The sequence below is a fragment of the Pantherophis guttatus genome, chromosome 12 (genome assembly GCF_059756535.1).
Source record: "Pantherophis guttatus breed Tessera chromosome 12, ASM5975653v1, whole genome shotgun sequence".
Taxonomy (NCBI): domain Eukaryota; kingdom Metazoa; phylum Chordata; class Lepidosauria; order Squamata; family Colubridae; genus Pantherophis; species Pantherophis guttatus.
Window position 1 is genome coordinate 18,432,982 of NC_142074.1, and position 18,411 is coordinate 18,451,392.

The 18,411-nt window shown below is 39.9% G+C and overlaps 1 protein-coding gene across 1 annotated transcript in view; it reads right to left on the minus strand.

Moving 5' to 3' along the window:
- PCDH11X (protocadherin 11 X-linked) overlaps positions 1–18,411 on the minus strand; it is a 708,765-nt gene that overhangs the window by 320,754 nt on the left and 369,600 nt on the right. The window contains exon 5 of the mRNA XM_060692133.2: positions 1,929–2,000. Coding sequence (XP_060548116.1) covers positions 1,929–2,000 — 72 coding nt within the window. The remainder of the gene's footprint in view (positions 1–1,928; positions 2,001–18,411) is intronic.

An 18,411-nucleotide genomic window follows, 5' to 3' on the forward strand; every position in this document is an offset into this window, starting at 1 on the left:
TCACCTTTAACTGTCATTGGGCAGACTTAAATAGAATTCCATCCTCAAAGTTAATGAACTGCTCATAACTGTCTGCAGACATTAACTTAATTTGTACATTTCTGTTTCTCACACGGTAGCTAGTGCCCTACACAAGTGCAATTTGTATATCATTGTACCGACTGTGCACCACAGCCATACACCCATCCTCGTGTGGTTTGACTGTGGCCCCACACCCCAGATATATCTTGATGAAGGTGTGAAAATGCACCCTTGGCACAAATTGGAGAACTGATCCACAAATTATGAGCTTCGTAATTCATTCCGATCGAGGGCAACAAACTCTTGGTGGCTACAAGTAAAGTTGACATCTGAAATGAGCTGGAGAAATGAAAAGCTCAGTTCTAATAGTCATTTTGGATGCTGTACAGCTATGTAAAAGAAAGTTTCATTAACATGACCATGGGGTGAAGTGAAATCGATGGAACTGAAGATTTGCGATGAATCATCATTACCAGCCACAAAGCTACCATTGGATATTCTGGGAAGATTTTAACAGTTCTTATCAAAATTGCTGTCCTTCTAGAATCATGCCTTGCTTTACTCCTTTGCCCCATCATTTCCTTTCTCCTTGTAAGAAAACCTTAGGTCTGCCTCCTTAGTAAGACATCCCAGTGCATCTGCTCAACTTACTTTGTCACTTTTCTAACTTCAGCATGTTGCATCAGACTTGTGGCATTTATAGTTATCATTAGGACAAAAAAAAATATTCTAATTAGGATGATCCTTTAAGAAACAAATAGAAATATGATCTCAAATTTAACTTCAAGAAAATTTGTTTACTAATTACCTTCATTGCATCACAGCAGTAAAGGAAGATTAGAAGGTAGTTAGGGAAAACTAGCAGCATGGCTGGAGAAGAACAGAAAAAAATTATATCTATCTATCTATCTATCTATCTATCTATCTATCTATCTATCTATCTATCTATCTAAATATCTGTCATCTGTTTATTTATTTATCTATCTGTCCGTCCATCCGTCTATCCATCTATCTGTCGTCTGCCTATCTATCTATCTATCTATCTATCTATCTATCTATCTATCTATCTATCTTCTATCTATCATCTATCTTCAACATCATCATCAATCTATATTTAAAGGGGAGGTATTAATGCTGCTTATCCAGAGATGACATAGTTATGGAAGAAATTAAACATTTGGGTTTTTTTTCCCCATCTCTGTGGTGAAGCATTACTCAGTAATACCTTTCTTTACCCTCCCTACCATACCAGATGGATGGATAGAAGTGTTTTATAACTCTCCCAAAAACATCTCTCTCCTGGCCATCATGAGTAAATGAAGAAGACGACTTTGTAATGAATGCCTGCTTCTCTGAAGAAACCTTCATCAATGAGATTTTCTAGGATCCTCATAACTGTGGAAGAATCTTTGATGGCATAATCTCCTGCTGACATGTAGTAGGTGAAAGATAAACCCAAATAACAGATAGTCTACTCAACTATCAGTCCCTATGAGAATATTCAGTGAGTGGGAACGCTGTAGCCCAAAGCAACTGAAAAAAAAATTGCTATGGAAGACAGTTTGCTTAATGCTTTCTCAAAGAAATATCATTAAAATCATTAAAATAAATAGATTTCTTAATTCTTTCTTTTGGGAATGAGGAGAAATGTCCTCAATCAAGTGTTCTTGAGCACAACATTCAGGAGAGAGGGTTTTTTTTTTTTTTTTTAATCATATATCATGTCATCTTCTAAGGCTCAGAGAGTAAAGGTTGGCGTTATTCAAATATTTCAAAACATGATTTCCATAAATTTTTCCTGTTGATTTATTCCATTAACACACATTTTTTCAAGTGGAACCCTCTGAATTTCCTCTCCTTTGTTTTCAGGAAAACATAACGAACATAAATTAAATGTTCTTTCTTACCGGTGGTTGGGTCCATGACTCTAGACTTGTCTCTTTTAATGGAGTCTGAGGTCTTCCCACATCTTTTGAATGCTTTGGGGGGAAAAAAGAGAGAAACATGAAAAAAAAAATCTGCTGTTAGTTGCTTGAGAGACTAACACATCCAGATTTGATTTACAATTGTGGGGGGGGGGATGGAGATAATTTATGCAGTCCTAAGAACTATAGGGCTGTGAACCAGTGGTGGGTTTCAAATTTTTTTTACTACCGGTTCTGTGGGTGTGGCTTGATGGGCATGGCATGGCTTGGTGGGCGTGGGTTGGTGGGCATGGCAGGGGAATGATACTGTAAAATCTCCATTCCCTCCCCAATCCAGGGGAAGGTTACTGCAAAATCCCCATTTCCTCCCAATCAGCTGGGACTCGGGAGGCAGAGAATAGACATGGGCGGGGCCAGTCAGAATTTTTACTACCGCTTCTCTGAACTACTCAAAATTTCCGCTTCCGGTTCTCCAGAACTGGTCAGAACCTGCTGAAACCCACCTCTGCGGTGAACCTCTGAGATTATTTTAATGACTACAGTAGAAAAATTCAGGAAAGAGTTTCTTCAGTGCCTTGTCCATGCCCTATTTTTTTTTTCTTGTCGAACAGAAAATCCTCCAACTGCAAGATAGGAAGCCATGTTGACTAGCTTTAGAATCTAATTGAGGATCTGCTCATTCTGGATTTGGCTCTGGATTTTTTTTTCTAAATGTAAGGACTGTCAGCATTCCAGAAAAAACCCCACTCCAAGTAAAGACGCGGAAGCAAGCATTTTCCAAAGTTCTCTTTACTAGAATAGGCAAACTGGCACATCTGGGAAAACCCGAATCTGAAAAGCTCCGGTTTTCCCTCAGTAAGTAAAAAACCCCAAAACCATCCCCTCACTCCTCAGTCGATCACATGCTCCAATCAACTTCTGTCCCATCTTGACCCAGCCCCCTGACCACTCCTTCTCCAGATGCTGGATCGCCCTGACCTTGACCGACAGGAAGAATGCTATTATGTCTACTAACAACCCCTCTCCTTAATCCCCCCCTCCTACTTTCCGACACATGAGAAGGTGGCAGCATGGAAGCTTCTGGCCTAATATGGCTTCCAAAGCTGACAAGAACGTCGCTTCCAAGTACGTAGAACCAAGGAATCAAATTATTTCATTGAAAATGAACAACAACAACAACAACAACAACAACAACAACAACAACAAAAGAGGTGATTGCTTCAGGGACAGCAGAACCAACACAAAATATGTCATGAAATGCTTTGAGGTGTACAGTATATGTTGATATACGCACAGATGGATAGACACATGTAGATGCAAAACACACTGGAGCTTGACTGCAGAACGATAGCAGAACGATAGCGAGTAAGGGGGAAAGTTAATTCTCTTTTTCACTTTGTGGATTCTCTCCGGATTTATCAATAAAAACAAAAATACAGGGATGATGAAGCTACAGTAATGGTTCCCACAGACACAGAATCACACTGCCTGTGGTGGGGTTGTTTTATGACGTGCCCTGGTGACGGGAAAAAAAATAGAACAAAAGAAAGTGTCCTTAATAAAGAGCAACAGTGTTTGGGAAATGAAGTGGAACTTAATAGCTGATTGACCTTCCACCTTACAGAATCCCGTATCCATGACTGCTCCCTGTTTAGAAATAAATACATGAATGAGAACGGAATATGAAAAACACACCACACCGACACGAACCAATGTTGTTTGGAAACCATTTCTCTTGCTGAGGTAGGATGTTCCTCTCCCCGGTGAAATGAGATCTAATTTTCCAGCCACCTTGCAAAAAAAAACACAAAAAACCTGCTAATGTACATAATGATTGTTTAATTCCACCTATAAATGTCCTGGATTTGATGAGCCCGGGGACCAAAGTGCCACCAGAGTCTCCAGAGTGTCTTCACTAAAATCTCGTATCTGAATATTGCAGGTCCTAACCCAGACACAGCACATTTAATGAATGACAAACACTACGCTGTTCCCTCTCTTCTCCCACAGTCACTTCCAGCTCTTTTTAAAAAGAGCTTTAGATGGTAGAATCATAGATTTGGAAAACAGCAAATGTTTCCTTGACTTTCTGAAGGACAATTCTCATCTATCATCTGCTCCTCCATAACTGTCTGGTTTGGTTCTGCGACCCAACAAGACAGACACAGACTTCAGAGGGTAATTAGAACTGCAGAAAAAACAATTGCTACCAACCTGCCTTCCATTGAGGACCTGTATACTGCACGAGTCAAAAAGAGGGCTGTGAAAATACTTACAGACCCCTCGCATCCTGGACATAAACTGTTTCAACTCCTACCCTCAAAACGACACTATAGAGCACTGCACAGCAGAACAACTAGACACAAGGACAGTTTTTTCCCGAATGCCATCACTCTGCTAAACAAATAATTCCCTCAACACTGTCAAACTATTCACTAAGTCTTCATTATTACTATTAATCTTCTCATTGTTCCTATCACCCATCTCCTCCCACTTATGACTGTATGACTGTAACTTGTTGCTGTATCCTTACAATTTATATTGACTGTTTCCTAGTATGATTCATTGCTTATTTGTACTCTTTGACTATCATTAAGTGTTGGACCTTATGATTCTTGACAAATGCATCTTCTCTTTGAGAGCATATGCACCAAAGACAAATTCCTTGTGTGTCCAATCACACATGGCCAATAAAAAATTCTATCTGTCTGTCTGTCTGTCTGTCTGTCTGTCTGTCTGTCTGTCTGTCTGTCTATCTATCTATCTATCTATCTATCTATCTATCTATCTATCTATAACAAAACTTCAATTCTTTTCTAAAGGTACGTAGAGGTACTACTCCTTTGCTGCAAAGATTGAACAAAATCTACTGGAAAAATCAATGAAACCAAAAGAAGGTTGTGTCTTTTCTGCTTTGATTATTACTCTTTCACACACCTGCTGATTTTCACTTCCACCCCACAAAGAACTGTTGGCTCCTGATCTCCCGAAACAGGGGGGACCAGGGTTCCTTTGTTTATGTTCCCAGCCATCTGACATTTAAGCTTAATACGCAGAAGAAAATTAAATCCATAATGAGATGAAGATGCTATGATTGATTTTGATCTGAATGGTACATTATCGCTCCAACAGCATGCTTACAGCTCCCAATGCTCCAATCCTGGGACCAATAAAATTTTCCCTGGCAGTGAAGCAGAGATGTTAGCAGAAATCAAGCTCTCATAATAGCATGCTTAACTAAATCTCAAGTAACTTTTTAAAACTATAGCACTTTGAAATAACCTACAAGGGTAACCGGTAGACAGATTGAGCATGAATGCTTGGAGAGCATGAAAGAAATAAGGTTCCATGAGAGCATTCACAGAAATGGTTTCCTTCGACATTCACACAGTAAAAGGGTCATTATATTCATAATGAAAGATAATGGCTTTCCAAATCCTTTTAAGTGCTAATTTGACCAATTGGGGAAGGCAAGACTTTAGGTCTAAAAGACCATATTTAAAAGACTCTAGTTTGAGATCTTTTCACAAAAGCAGAGAACGTGGTAACATTTATATGTACTCATTTTATGTGTTTATGGCTATGATTTGCTTATTTATTTCCTTCTATTTGTGCTAATTTTTTTTTCATGTGTCCATGTCTATGTCTATACTGTTACTTGTTTCTTTGTACTTGTTGACAAATAATAATAATAATAATAATAATAATAATAATAATAATAATAATAATAATAATAATAATAATAATAATAATAATAATAATAACTGTTAACATCCTCCGACGATACCTTAACAGTTCCTAGGTCCTTGGTTAGGACTCGAGCTGCTGAGCTATTAACCAGCCTCAAAGGCTGTGAATCTCACTAAAGATTAACCAATAAATAATAATAATAATAATAATAATAATAATAATAATAATAATAATATAAAAAATACAACTTTCCTGTATCCAAAAAGTCATGGGAACATAAAGTGGAAAAGGTTATAGAAAATGAGAAGGTGAAGATCTTGTGGGACTTTCGAATACAGACAGATCGTCACTTGGAATACAACACGTCAGATATCACAGTTGTCGAAAACCAAAAACGTACAATTTATTGACATCGCGGTACCAGGAGATGCCAGAGTCAAAAAAAAAGAACTGGAAAAGATCATGAAATAACACGACCTGGCCATCGAAACTACACGGAAATATGTAACAGTGATACCCATTGTCATCGGGGCACTTGGCAAATTGCAACTTCCTGCAATAATACCAGCAGAACTGCAAAAAACTGCGCTACTTGGAACATTGTACATCTTAAGAAGGTACTTGGTTGATACCTAGGATGCTGGCAGCAACCCGTATCAACCATTAGCACCAGTCAATGGTATTTGTGATACATTTTTGAATGTTCAGTTGACTGAGTTTCATGTTTAATGAATAAAGTAAATAACAACAACAACAACAACAACAATCATGATTCATTGAATCACAATTTGGCTAACCACATTTTTAGCCTACATGTTATACAACCAGGTCATGTTAATCATTTATACCTCTATATGTCATGCAAATACTGTAAGTGAGTAACTAGCAGCGCTAGTTACACACTTATTTGCTACACAGCAGTGCTGGGGAATTCATTGGAGCCTCCTGATTAATCCATTATAGCTATTTCATACGATTAATGCAACCAATCTTTTAGCATTATCACTTTGCTGCATTTTAGTATCTCATGACCAAAGGCCTTCACAATTTAAGGATTGGTGTTATATTATAATTTAAGCCATGTTGTGTTTTGCTGATGTGAAACTGACAGATTGGACTGACAGATTATGATTTTAACATTAGGTTTTATTTGTTATTCATTACTTTATTCTAGAATTTTTAACTCGATAAGCCTTCAGTGATTTTAGCTTGTTCTGGTCTTTGACTGTAATCAACATTGGCTTCATCTGACTTGAGTAACTATAGTTCAGCGAAGTGGGTTCAATAAGTGGATTCCCCAACCAGAGTTATTTTATGTAGAAGGGAAAATATCATCGAAACTAAACAAGGCAAGACAAGGAAATTTTAGATTTTGAACATGGTCTCCTTCATAACTGCTCAGCTGAGTCAGGTTTCGAAAATAGAATGCTGGACAGCTCTGATCTTCTGGGTGATTCAGAAACTGGGAAACAAATTGTGTCGTGTGTCTATAAGATTTGTTACAGAGTGAAAAGATAAACAAATAAAGAATATAGAAGAGAAAGAAAGAAAGAAAGAAAGAAAGAAAGAAAGAAAGAGGGAGGGAGGGAGGGAGGGAGGGAGGGAGGGAGGGAGGGAGGAAGGAAGGAAGGAAGGAAGAAAGGAAGGAAGGAAGGAAAGAAGGAAGGAGTGTTGAAAACAGTAGAAAATGAAGGAAAAAAAGATACTTGGAATCTTCTAGACATACGTTCTGCTTGGTAGTACCAAATGAATGAACATAATTCCCTTCACAGTCTTTTTTAATTGGTAAATTCAGAAATCACTAGTTCTTTTTTTATCCATTTTCAGCAAAATGTCAACAGAATCTTGGAAACCATCTTCTCTACTCTAAGATTGGAGGATATTCTGTAAAGTTACATTTTGTTCTCATTTTGTTTACCAACCAAAATGCAACTCTAGAGAGTAGTAGACTATATGCTGAAACCAGTATGGGAACAGGCAGAGCCTTCTTTCTTTCTCTTTTTTTTCAGCCACAAATTTGAATAGATGGATTCATCTTACATGCGATCCTTTGCCCTGTGACATCTGGGCTGATATTTGTGGTTCCTCTTAGAGAAACCATGTTTTACTTATATGTGCTCAGATTACATCCAAACCACCAAATTGATCCTACTTTACTGCATATCTTTGAAAATTATTAATAATATTGGGGGTTAGGAAACTTGGTTCAGAATTCATCCATATAGATCACATGGGGGCTAAGGTTTTATATTACTGAAATCATATGACCTTTGTAACCGATGCATTTCTTGGCCCAATACGAAACAGTCCTAAATAATTCAAGTTTGGATTATTTGAAGGACGTCAGTACTTCTATAAAGCTATTCCTATTTTATAGACGTCTTTTGAAGATATTACCTACTTAGGCTCTTTTTAATGGTGGGCCCTTCTCCCTCTACATGTTCCTCTTAAGAAAATCTGCTTGACCTTTGCTTGTTTTAAAATGAAATCTGTCTTTTAATGGCTTTTTAATGGCATTTGCTCCTGATGGATACTTTGAAATGATACGCTTGTCACCAGGTTGTGTATTGTTTCTTTAAAGAGAATTCATGAGTGCACTTGATGTTGAACTATATATATATATATATGGAGAGAGGGGGGGAGGGAGAGAGAGAGGGAGGGAGGGAGAGAGAGAGAGAGAGAGAGAGAGAGAGAGAGAGAGAGAGAGAGAGAGAGAGAGAGAAGGAGGGAGAGAAAGAGCAGGCTTCCTTAAGATCTCTGGCGTCTTGAAAGAAGGGAGATTGAGAAATAAATAAAATAAAATAGGATGGCCTCAGGGGAAAAAAAAAGAGACCTCCATGTGGTATCCGCCCATTGTAAAAACAGATTGATGGCTGATATCCTGTAGAGACAATCATTTTGGAAGATACAAATCTGGTGCCAACTCACAAAGCATCCCTGGCCTGCTTTTGAGTTGCCATAGGTCAGGGGGGAATGGAAAACTGGCGAAACTGCACAGCAGCAAAAAAACAGATGCACATTCAATGCTCATCTCCCTCAAGGCTGTATCCCAGGGTTACCTGCAGCAGTCGAAGGGGAGTGACCTCCACAACCTGCAAAATTGCTCCATTGGCGAATGTGATTGATGACATACCCTGGGGGGAGGGGGGAAACGGGGTTATAATTGGAGGGTAAATTACGTAGGGTCAGACCTGGCTTCACTTGGGAATGTGCCGACATGAACCTCCTAATAAATACCTGGCTTTCTTTTGAAGCTTGGCTCAAGACTCATGATTTAATTAGGGCATCCAACGGAACTCTGACATCTGGCTTTATTCTTTTTTTCAAGTACTCTTCTGGAAAAGATGGTATTGTAAGACTGTGTCACAAGACATGTGCATTCACTAAAGTATTAACATTGTGAGAGATAAAGTTATTTGGAGTCATCTTTTTTCCATAATGAAAATTATTTCTACAAGCTACCCGGTTGTATATAGTTTAGCTGGTTAAGTCTGGGATTTATCATATACTTGTCACCAAGGGCAGGACATGACTCAGATCCATTCTACAGAGGCAGCTTAGCCTCACCAGCCTATTTTTCCATCTAAAACTGCTTTTGCCAAAATGACATCTATCACTCCTGTTCTGTTTGTTTGTTTGTTCGGAAATACACTTATGGTTCCCTTCTGATCAACGAATTAAACGGTGCCGTAAAACACGTAAATTGCAAATCCTGTCTGCCTCCAGTCATCACTAGACAGGGAAGGAGACAACTGACATAAAGAGCAAAACGATAATCTATTTATTTACATGGGGGGGGAATTAAAAAAAGCTTTAGAGGCTCAAACTGCATGCCTTAGGGATGCTTCTAAGGGAAGGAATTGTTTATAGTACTTATGCGTCACCGTTCTGCACCAAAGTATGCTTTGCCCTTCTTCATCTCTTTCTGTTCGCCTATTGCACACTCATTGGTAAAAGTGTAGGGTGTCATAATATCACTGTAGTTCTTCTGGGTGTTTGGAGAGAGAGAGAGAAAAGGAAACACCCCGTCAGTAAATAAAAAAGTAAAATTTTCCCTGTCAGTTGGGTCTAGCTCTAGGGAATGGTGTTTCTCTATTTCTTGGCCAAGGGAACCAGCATCTCAAGATTTAAAATGGACACCTAACAACAAAGAATGTTCTTTCTGAGCCAACTCAGAAAGCTCAGACTCAATAATTCAATAATTCAATAATTCCAGCCCAAAGAGCTGATGATTCAGTTCTACAGAGGAATTATTGAGTCTGTCATCTGCACCTCTATAACTGTCTGGTTTGGCTCTGCAACCAAACAAGACAGACACAGACCTCAATGGATAGTTAGAACTGCAGAAAAAACAATGGCTACCAACCTGCCTTCCATTGAGGACCTGTGTACTGCACGAGTCAAAAAGAGGGTTGTGAAAATATCTACAGACCCCTCACATCCTGGACATAAATTGTTTCAAATCCTACCCTCAAAACGACGCTATAGAGCACTACACACCAGAACAACTAGACAGAAGGACAGTTTTTTCCCCGAACGCCATCATTCTGCTAAACAAATAATTCCCTCAACACTGTCAAACTATTCACTAAGTCTGCATTATTACTATTAATCTTCTCATCATTCCTATTACCCATCTCCTCCCACTTATGCCTGTATGACTGTAACCTTGTTGCTTGTATCCTTACGATTTATATTGACTGTGTCAATATAACTATGACTATCATTAACTGTTGTACCTTATGATTCTTGATGAATGTATCTTTTCTTTTATGTACACTGAGAGCAAGAGCGCAGAGAAAAGCAACAAAGATGATTAGGGGACTGGAGACTAAAACATATGAAGAACGGTTGCAGGAACTGAATATGTCTAGTTTGATGAAAAGAAGGACTAAGGGAGACATGATAGCAGTCTTCCAATATCTCAGGGGCTGCCACAAAGAAGAGGGAGTCAAGCTATTCTCCAAAGCACCTGAGGGCAGCATAAGAAGCTATGGGTGGAAACTAATCAAGGAGAGAAGCAACCTAGAACCAAGGAGAAATTTCCTGACAGTTAGAACAATTAACTGTCCACAAGTTGTGGAACAACTTGCCTCCAGAAGTTGTAAATGCTCCAACATTGGAAGTTTTTAAGAAGAAATGGGATAACCATTTGTCTAAAGTGGTGTAGACTTTCCTGCCTAAGCAGGGGGTTAGACTAGAAGACCTCCAAGGTCCCTTCCATCTCTGTTATTTATTTTGTGACCTACAACTACAGTACAACATGGCCAATTCTCCAAATCACCTGAGGGCAGGACAAGAAACAATGGGTGGAAACTAATCAAGGAGAGAAGCAATTTAGAACTAAGGAGAAATTTTCCTGACAGTGAGAACAATGAATCAGTGGAACAACTTGCCTCCAGAAGTCATGAATGCTCCAACACTGAACGTTTTTAAGAAGATGTTGGATAACTATTTGTCTGAAGTGGTGTAGGGTTTCCTGTCTAATCAGGGGGTTGGACTAGAAGACGTCCAACCAGTTAGGCAACTCTTCCTTCATCCAGTGGTGGGATTCAAGTAAGTTAACAACTGGGTCTCTGCCCTAATGATTTCTTTCAACAACCAGTTTGCTAAACTGCTCAGAAAGTTAACAACCGGTTCTCCCGAAGTGGTGCGAACTGGCTGAATCCCAGCACTGCCTTCATCCCAACTCATCTTCACAGTGGAAAAATGTAACCAAACAATATATCCTCTGCTGTAGCCAATAGCAACCTTTTTATATTGAAATTATTTCTCTCTCATAACATAAAAACATCACTTCCAGCAAGCAAGCTTATAGCAGGATTCTCAAGAGGTTCAGTGAACACAATATAATGAGATTTAATCCTTTGAGAGATCATCAAGTGGGGAGGGAGGGAAAAAATCATATCTTTTTTTTTTTTTTTTGCTCTCCACTATATTCAGTTACCTCTAAATATAGTATGGATTTAGGTCTGGGGAAAATAATAGTTAGCAGTCGAGTAAGGTGGGAGGTAGAATGACTAACAAGATAAGGAGAGCTCAAAAGGAGGTTTAACAAAGCCTTCCGTGAGATTTGGCAGATGCTTCTATGGTAGATTGTCAAACTTTACACTAATCTTTCTGTAAGAGTTTTAAGGGCTTGCATTCCTCCCTTTTGCTCTTTTTGCTGGGTTGATGCTAGTAAATTATAGATCAGGCTTTCTGAAAATGAGCAGAGACTTCTTAAATTACAGCTAAACCGAGGAAGAATATTATTACATGGTATTATGACGGAGGCCCAGCAGGGCTCCCCTCTTCCTTCACTTTTCCACAGCAAAACACAACAATGTCAGGAGGGAAAGTGCTGCACAATGAGGTTATCCAAAATGCAGTTCAACTTAGAGCTCTCTCCATTGGTGGGTATTCATGCAGCAGATTCTGTTTTTTGTTTTTTTTTAATGTCAACATCAAATCCAAATTCTTATACACAGAGAAACCCAATTCAAGATCTATGACTGGGGATAAAAGAATATATATATATATATATATATATATATATATATATATATATATATATATATGTATGTATGTATGTATGTATGTATGTATGTATGTATGTATGTATCTATCTATCTATCTATCTATCTATCTATCTATCTATCTATCTTATATCTATCTATATCTATCTATATCTATCTATATATCTATATATCTATGTAGGTCTTTGGTTATTCGGGTCTTCTCCCACGTAAAATTGGAAGTGTCTTGGCGATGTTTTGACGAAGTCTCATTCGTCATCTTCAGGCTGGTGTTCTCGGCTTCGTGCTTCCAGGAGCAAAATAGATATAGATATATCTATATATCTCTATCTCTATCTCTATCTCTATCTCTATCTCTATCTCTATCTCTATCTCTATCTCTATCTCTATCTCTATCTCTATCTCTATCTCTCTCTCTCTCTCTCTCTCTCTCTCTCTCTCTCTCTCTCTCTATCTATCTATCTATCTATCTATCTATCTATATGCATTACTGTTCTAGCCAGGGTTTTTCCTACGTAAATCAAGATGTTTATAGAGCCATAGTTAAGTGACATCCCAAATCACTATTTTCTAGGTTTTATCAGACATTTCAACAGCATTATGCTGTCTGTTGTAAGACTTAAGTGAGACTAAAATAGATCTATTTCTGGCTTATTTGCCTTCATCAGTTAGCCACACCCTCATTTTATGACTCCTCCCTGTAACGGTCAAATATTTATTTTGTTCTTTTTTCGTAGGTCTATATGTGCATTACTGTTCTAGCCAGGGTTTTTCCTATGTAAATCAACATGTTTATATAGCCATAGTTAATTTTGTTTTGTTCATATTTGAACAAAATAAATATTTGACCGTTACAAGGCAAGAGTTTAAATAGTTTTTTTTTCTTCTAGCTGATCAGCTGGGACTCGGGAGGCAGCAAATAGATTGGGGGCATAAGAGTAGACCAAGTTCTCCAAATCTTCAGCATCTTTGTGCAATTTGCAATTTGTCTGAACTGTGTAATTATTTTCTATTTAGTTTGTAACTTTTTTTAAAAAAAAGGTAAAAATATCATACCCATTTAAATCAGCGGGGAGCCCCAATCTATCATTTCCCTATCAGAACATGAAACAAATAAATACTTTCACCTGGTAATCAATACAGAAATACAGGTCGTTCAACTACCATTACAAATAGGATTTAAAAAAAAAAAAAGACCACTTCCCCGCAAGTAAATATTGAGTTTTACATTTACATAGATTGAGTTTTTCTTTATGTAATGTGTTTCTTACATTATACATCTGATGCTGTTTACCTAAACCTTTCTCTCCTAGCTTCCTGTTGTGGCCTATCAGCCACCGGCCCCTCCAGCAGCCGAATCAGAGGAGGAGGAGGCGTGGGAGTCAGCATCAGTATCGAGGCAACCTGAGAGCTCCGAGAGAGAGAGAGAGACAGAGGGCAGAGCCTGGTCCGTCCGTCAGCCCTCAGATGGAGAGTCAACAGCCCCCAGTCTGAAGGTGGCTGATGAGGAAGAGGAGGAACAGTTGCGTCCAGTGCCTGATGTGCAGATGCGCAGAAGGCAGAGGAGAGGAGAGCAGTGGAAATCTGTGGGCCGATCCTTGGGAAGGAAGAGCCACCGCTGCTAGCGAAGCCCCACCCTAACTCTGGGGATAAAAAGCAGGGGGCAGAGATGAACAGATGTGGCAGACAACTCTTCATCTCTCTGCCGGATGGACTTGTGAGCCTGTGATAAGAGAGAAACTTTTTGCCGGGGCTGCCAGCGCTCCTAATAAAGGAATTTTTGAGTTCACTGTCGAGGATTTGTTGTGTTTGGGGAGCTGGGTCAGAACACTTCCATTTTGATTCTCAGCTTCACCTTCCTTCCTTCCTTCCTTCCTTCCTTCCTTCCTTCCTTCCTTCCTTCCTTCCTTCCTTCCTCCCTCCCTCCCTCCCTCCCTCCCTCCCTCCCTCCCTCCCTCCCTTCTTTCCTTCCTTTCTTGGGATTCTTTGAACCATCACATTCTTCTTAAGTAGAATGTATACACTTCTCTCCTTTTATGTGGAGCCAAATTCACTGCTACATAATACTTCCAATAGAGGTTTGGAGTAAGATATTAAACAGGAAGGAGTTCTAAAATGGACTGACGACCAAAGTGGCACAAAACAACTCCCATTTTCTCTCCCACCCCCTTGGATTATGTACATTTAACACCACCTTTTTTTTCCAGGGCTTTGCCTCAAGGCACAATCTGCTCCTAATATGTTTGGAAATTACTGTTCCATTATAGCCACACCAATATGCAATCAAATGAAAATTATAGGGGATGGAAAGTGATTTGTCTTCTTAATGAGAGTCACCTTGCTGATTTTCTCAACAGCCTTTGGCAATCATTAGCCGAGCTAGTGAAATAAACAAGAGCTAGTTACTCTTTGGGTGGTATCAGCAGTCCACGGTGGGAGCAGATGGACAGCCCTCCCCATGAATCATTCTATTCAAAGCATAAACGTCTTTTGAAATCTTGACTTCTCCTGGCAAAGGCCCCCCAGTTCTGACAACGTGTATCCAAGCTTTCTATCAAAGCTCCCGAGAGCTGCCGTGAAAGACAGATCAAAGCTTGAGCCGTCGCAAGTAAATGGGAGGATGGGACTCAATCTGGCAGCGAAGACTGAGGCTCCCGCTGGTTTAAATGGGTTTGATATATTGTTACTGCCTGCTGCAAAAGGAAAAAGAAAAAAAAGATCCCATGGGATCCATCAGGAACTATTTGGTTGGTAAGCATTCCATAAGCCTGATGTTGCTTGAAAAACGGAGAGCTAGCCAGACCAATCCACATCAACGGAGACAATAAGGATTGGCAGAGGACACAAAAATATAGGTTGGGGCTGCCTGCTAAGCTTTCTAAAATCTCTCAGTTCAAGGTGAGGGGAGAAGGACTCTTCCCAACCAGGTGATTGCAGTCTGTCCTTCAGAATGTGACAAGGTCGCCGACAGCTTGGCTGGCACAAATGTGAAGTTAGGAAACCAACAAAATGAGATTTTTGTTGTTGTTGTTAGCTGCAAAGTTGTGTCCAATCCATCGCGACCCCATGGACAACGTTCCTCCAGGCCTTCCTGTTCTCTACCATCCCCGGGAGTCCATTTAAGCTCACACCGACTGCTTCAGTGACTCCATCCAGCCACCTCATTCTCTGCCATCCCCTTCTTCTTTTCCCTCAATCTTTCCCAGCATTAGGCTCTTCTCCAGTGAGTCCTTCCTTTTCATTAGACCAAATGAAATAAAGAATCAGAAAAGGACAGCATAACTTTGACCTTGTGTCTCCTCGCCTTTCAGTCAACATGCCTAGTCTAGAAATTCCTCAAACGAGACTATACCCACGAGGCCTTTGGGCCAATTGACATTTGATCCCATTCCAAAAGAAGTCTGCAAAAGATGAGTTCAGAACTCTGATTATCCATCTCTCTTAGGAGAAAGAGAGAGAAAGTGTCAGAAAGACTAAAAAAAGAGGGTAAGGGAGATAGGAGAACATTAGAAGGCACAGGTGTAAAAGAGTGCAGAGAAGAGCAACCAAGATGATTAGGGGAATGGAGGCTAAAACATATGATGAATAGTTGCAGGAACTGGGCATGGCTAGTCTAGTGAAGAGAAGGACCAGGGGAGACATGATAGCAGCCTTCCAATATTTGAGGGGCTGCCACAGAGAGGAGGGGGGTCAAGCTATTTTCCAAAGCACCTGAAGGCCAGACAAAGAATAATGGATGGAAACTGAACAAGGAGCGATTCAACCTGGAAATAAGGAGAAATTTTCTGACAGTGAGAACAATCAACCCATGGAACAGAAGTTGCCTTCAGAAGTTGTGGGAGCTTCATCACTAGAAGCTTTCAAAAAGAGACTGGACTGCCACCTGGCAAAAATGGTGTAGAGTCTCCTGCTTGGGCAGAGGGTTGGACAAGCTCCTTCCCAACTCTGTTTATCTGCATCTGTACATGTGCATGTATATGTGAGAACTTATCTTGCAAAAGTTTCCATACTTCTTCAGTTGTTCTGAAACATCAGAGGTGATGCATCAGAAGCTGGGAGATGATATATATACCCTTTCAAACTGGCAACTCAAAGGTATTTGTTGCTTTTTTACATGCTCATTATATCTTTTTGGGTGTATGTAATGAAATGCTATAGTCTCTTGTTGCTGCCTTAAGATGTCTTCTATAAGTCCCCAAAGTGCTAGCCCTTATTAGTGTTTCGCTGATTTGTTGATATATTTGTCCACCAAATTGAAAGTAGGTACCAAGTAGTAATTGAAAGTAGGTAAACTCAGTGGCTAAGACGCTGAGCTTGTCGATCAAAAGGTCGGCAGTTCAGCGGTTCAAATCCCTACTGCTGCGTAACGGGGTGAGCTTCCATTACTTGTCCCAGCTTCTGCCAACCTAGCAGTTCAAAAGCACATAAAAAATGCAAGTAGAAAAATAGGGACCACCTTTGTTGGGAAGGTAACAGTGTTCCATGCGCCTTTGGAGTTTAGTCATGCCGGCTACGTCACCATGGAGACATCTTCTGAAAGCGCTGGCTCTTCGGCTTTGAAACAGAGATGAGCACCGCCCCCTAGAGTCAGGAACGACTAGCCCATATGTGTGAGGGGAACCTTTACCTTTTTACCTTTAACAAGACAGAGGTTGATGAGACCATGATTCTGGGCATTTTGATCTTAGTGTATCTGTGCTGTGACAAATAGCTTGCAGTAATAATCATATGGTATGCTTTATATTCACTAAATGTTTGAATCCATGGTTGATTGATGCCATGGTTGATTCAAGCTTCCAAGACAGAGACCAGACAGCTACAGAAGCATTCATGATACACGAAAACAGATTTAGGGAGAGTGGAATTAGGAAGCAAGGACGAACGGATTCTTCTGTTGTAAAATAGGAGCAGGAAGAATGGCATTTAGCATTTGTTGACATACTAATTAGTAGCAAGGAAGTGTAAGTGGATCAGAGACACATCTATTGGATTAGTCAGTTCTACGCTTATGAAACTAAGCCTGCATAAATTTGCAGCCTATAATCCATATGAAAATTATGGAGAGTTAGTTCTCACACAAGCAAAAATAAACAACATAATGTTATGTCAGGTTTTTACCCCAAAACAAGACAGATGGAAATCATATCCAGACCAAAAGAGAATTGCTTTTACGTATACTAAACGGGAGAAAAAAGGCATCCAAAAGCAAACACCAATTATTATAAAGATGGCTAGGATTTTTGTAAGGTAAAGGTAAAGGTTCCCCTCGCACATATGTGCTAGTCGTTCCTGACTCTAGGGGGTGGTGCTCATCTCCATTTCAAAGCCGAAGAGCCAGCGCTGTCCGAAGACGTCTCCGTGGTCATATGGCCGGCATGACTCAACGCCAAAGGCGCATGGAACGCTGTTACCTTCCCACCAAAGGTGGTCCCTATTTTTCTACTTGCATTTTTTTACGTGCTTTCGAACTGTTAGGTTGGCAGAAGCTGGGACAAGTAATGGAGCTCATCCTGTTATGCGGTGCTAGGGATTCGAACCGCTGAACTGCCGACCTTTCGATTGATAAACTCAGCGTTTTAGCCACTGAGCCACCGCGTCCCTTCTTTCTTGTACTCAGCAACTAATAGAATTATTTTGTAACCATGTCCTTGCTGTTCTGCATTAGAAGGTCATGGAGATTTGTGTCTGTTTTTTAACTGTCCAACCTGCTCTGAAGAAGCTTCACAAGAGATGACTAGGCAAGTCAGTGTTAAAGCAGATTTATTTTTTAATGAAAACTGGTGTATCCCTTCAGAAGCCATCACACATTTGAGAAAAATGTCTTTCTCATCCCCAGTATACGTATTTTCCAACAAAAAGGTAGCTCAATTAATTTTATTTCGTGTTAATAACCACTTATCACTTTATTTCAAGTGATTGCATCTACATTTGCAAGTCCTTGCATAAATGCCAACCCTTTTATTGGAAGTCATTCTGAAGTAGCCCAACGGATATATTTTTTTAAAATTATTCTCTTAAAATATAATAAAGCCTATTTTATGATTGTTTTCGTAAGTGGTTACCCTGTTCTACTCTTTTCCCTTATCTTCTACAGTTTACCTCGAGGGTGTCAAAGTCAATTTCATTGAGGGCCACATCAAGGTTGTGTTTGACCTGAGGGGGGGCAGGGGGTGTGGCTAGGGGGTGTGGCCAGCTCAATGTCACTCATGTCAGGGCTCCTGTGTTGACCGGAGCGCTCTGCCAGCAAAAACAGGCTC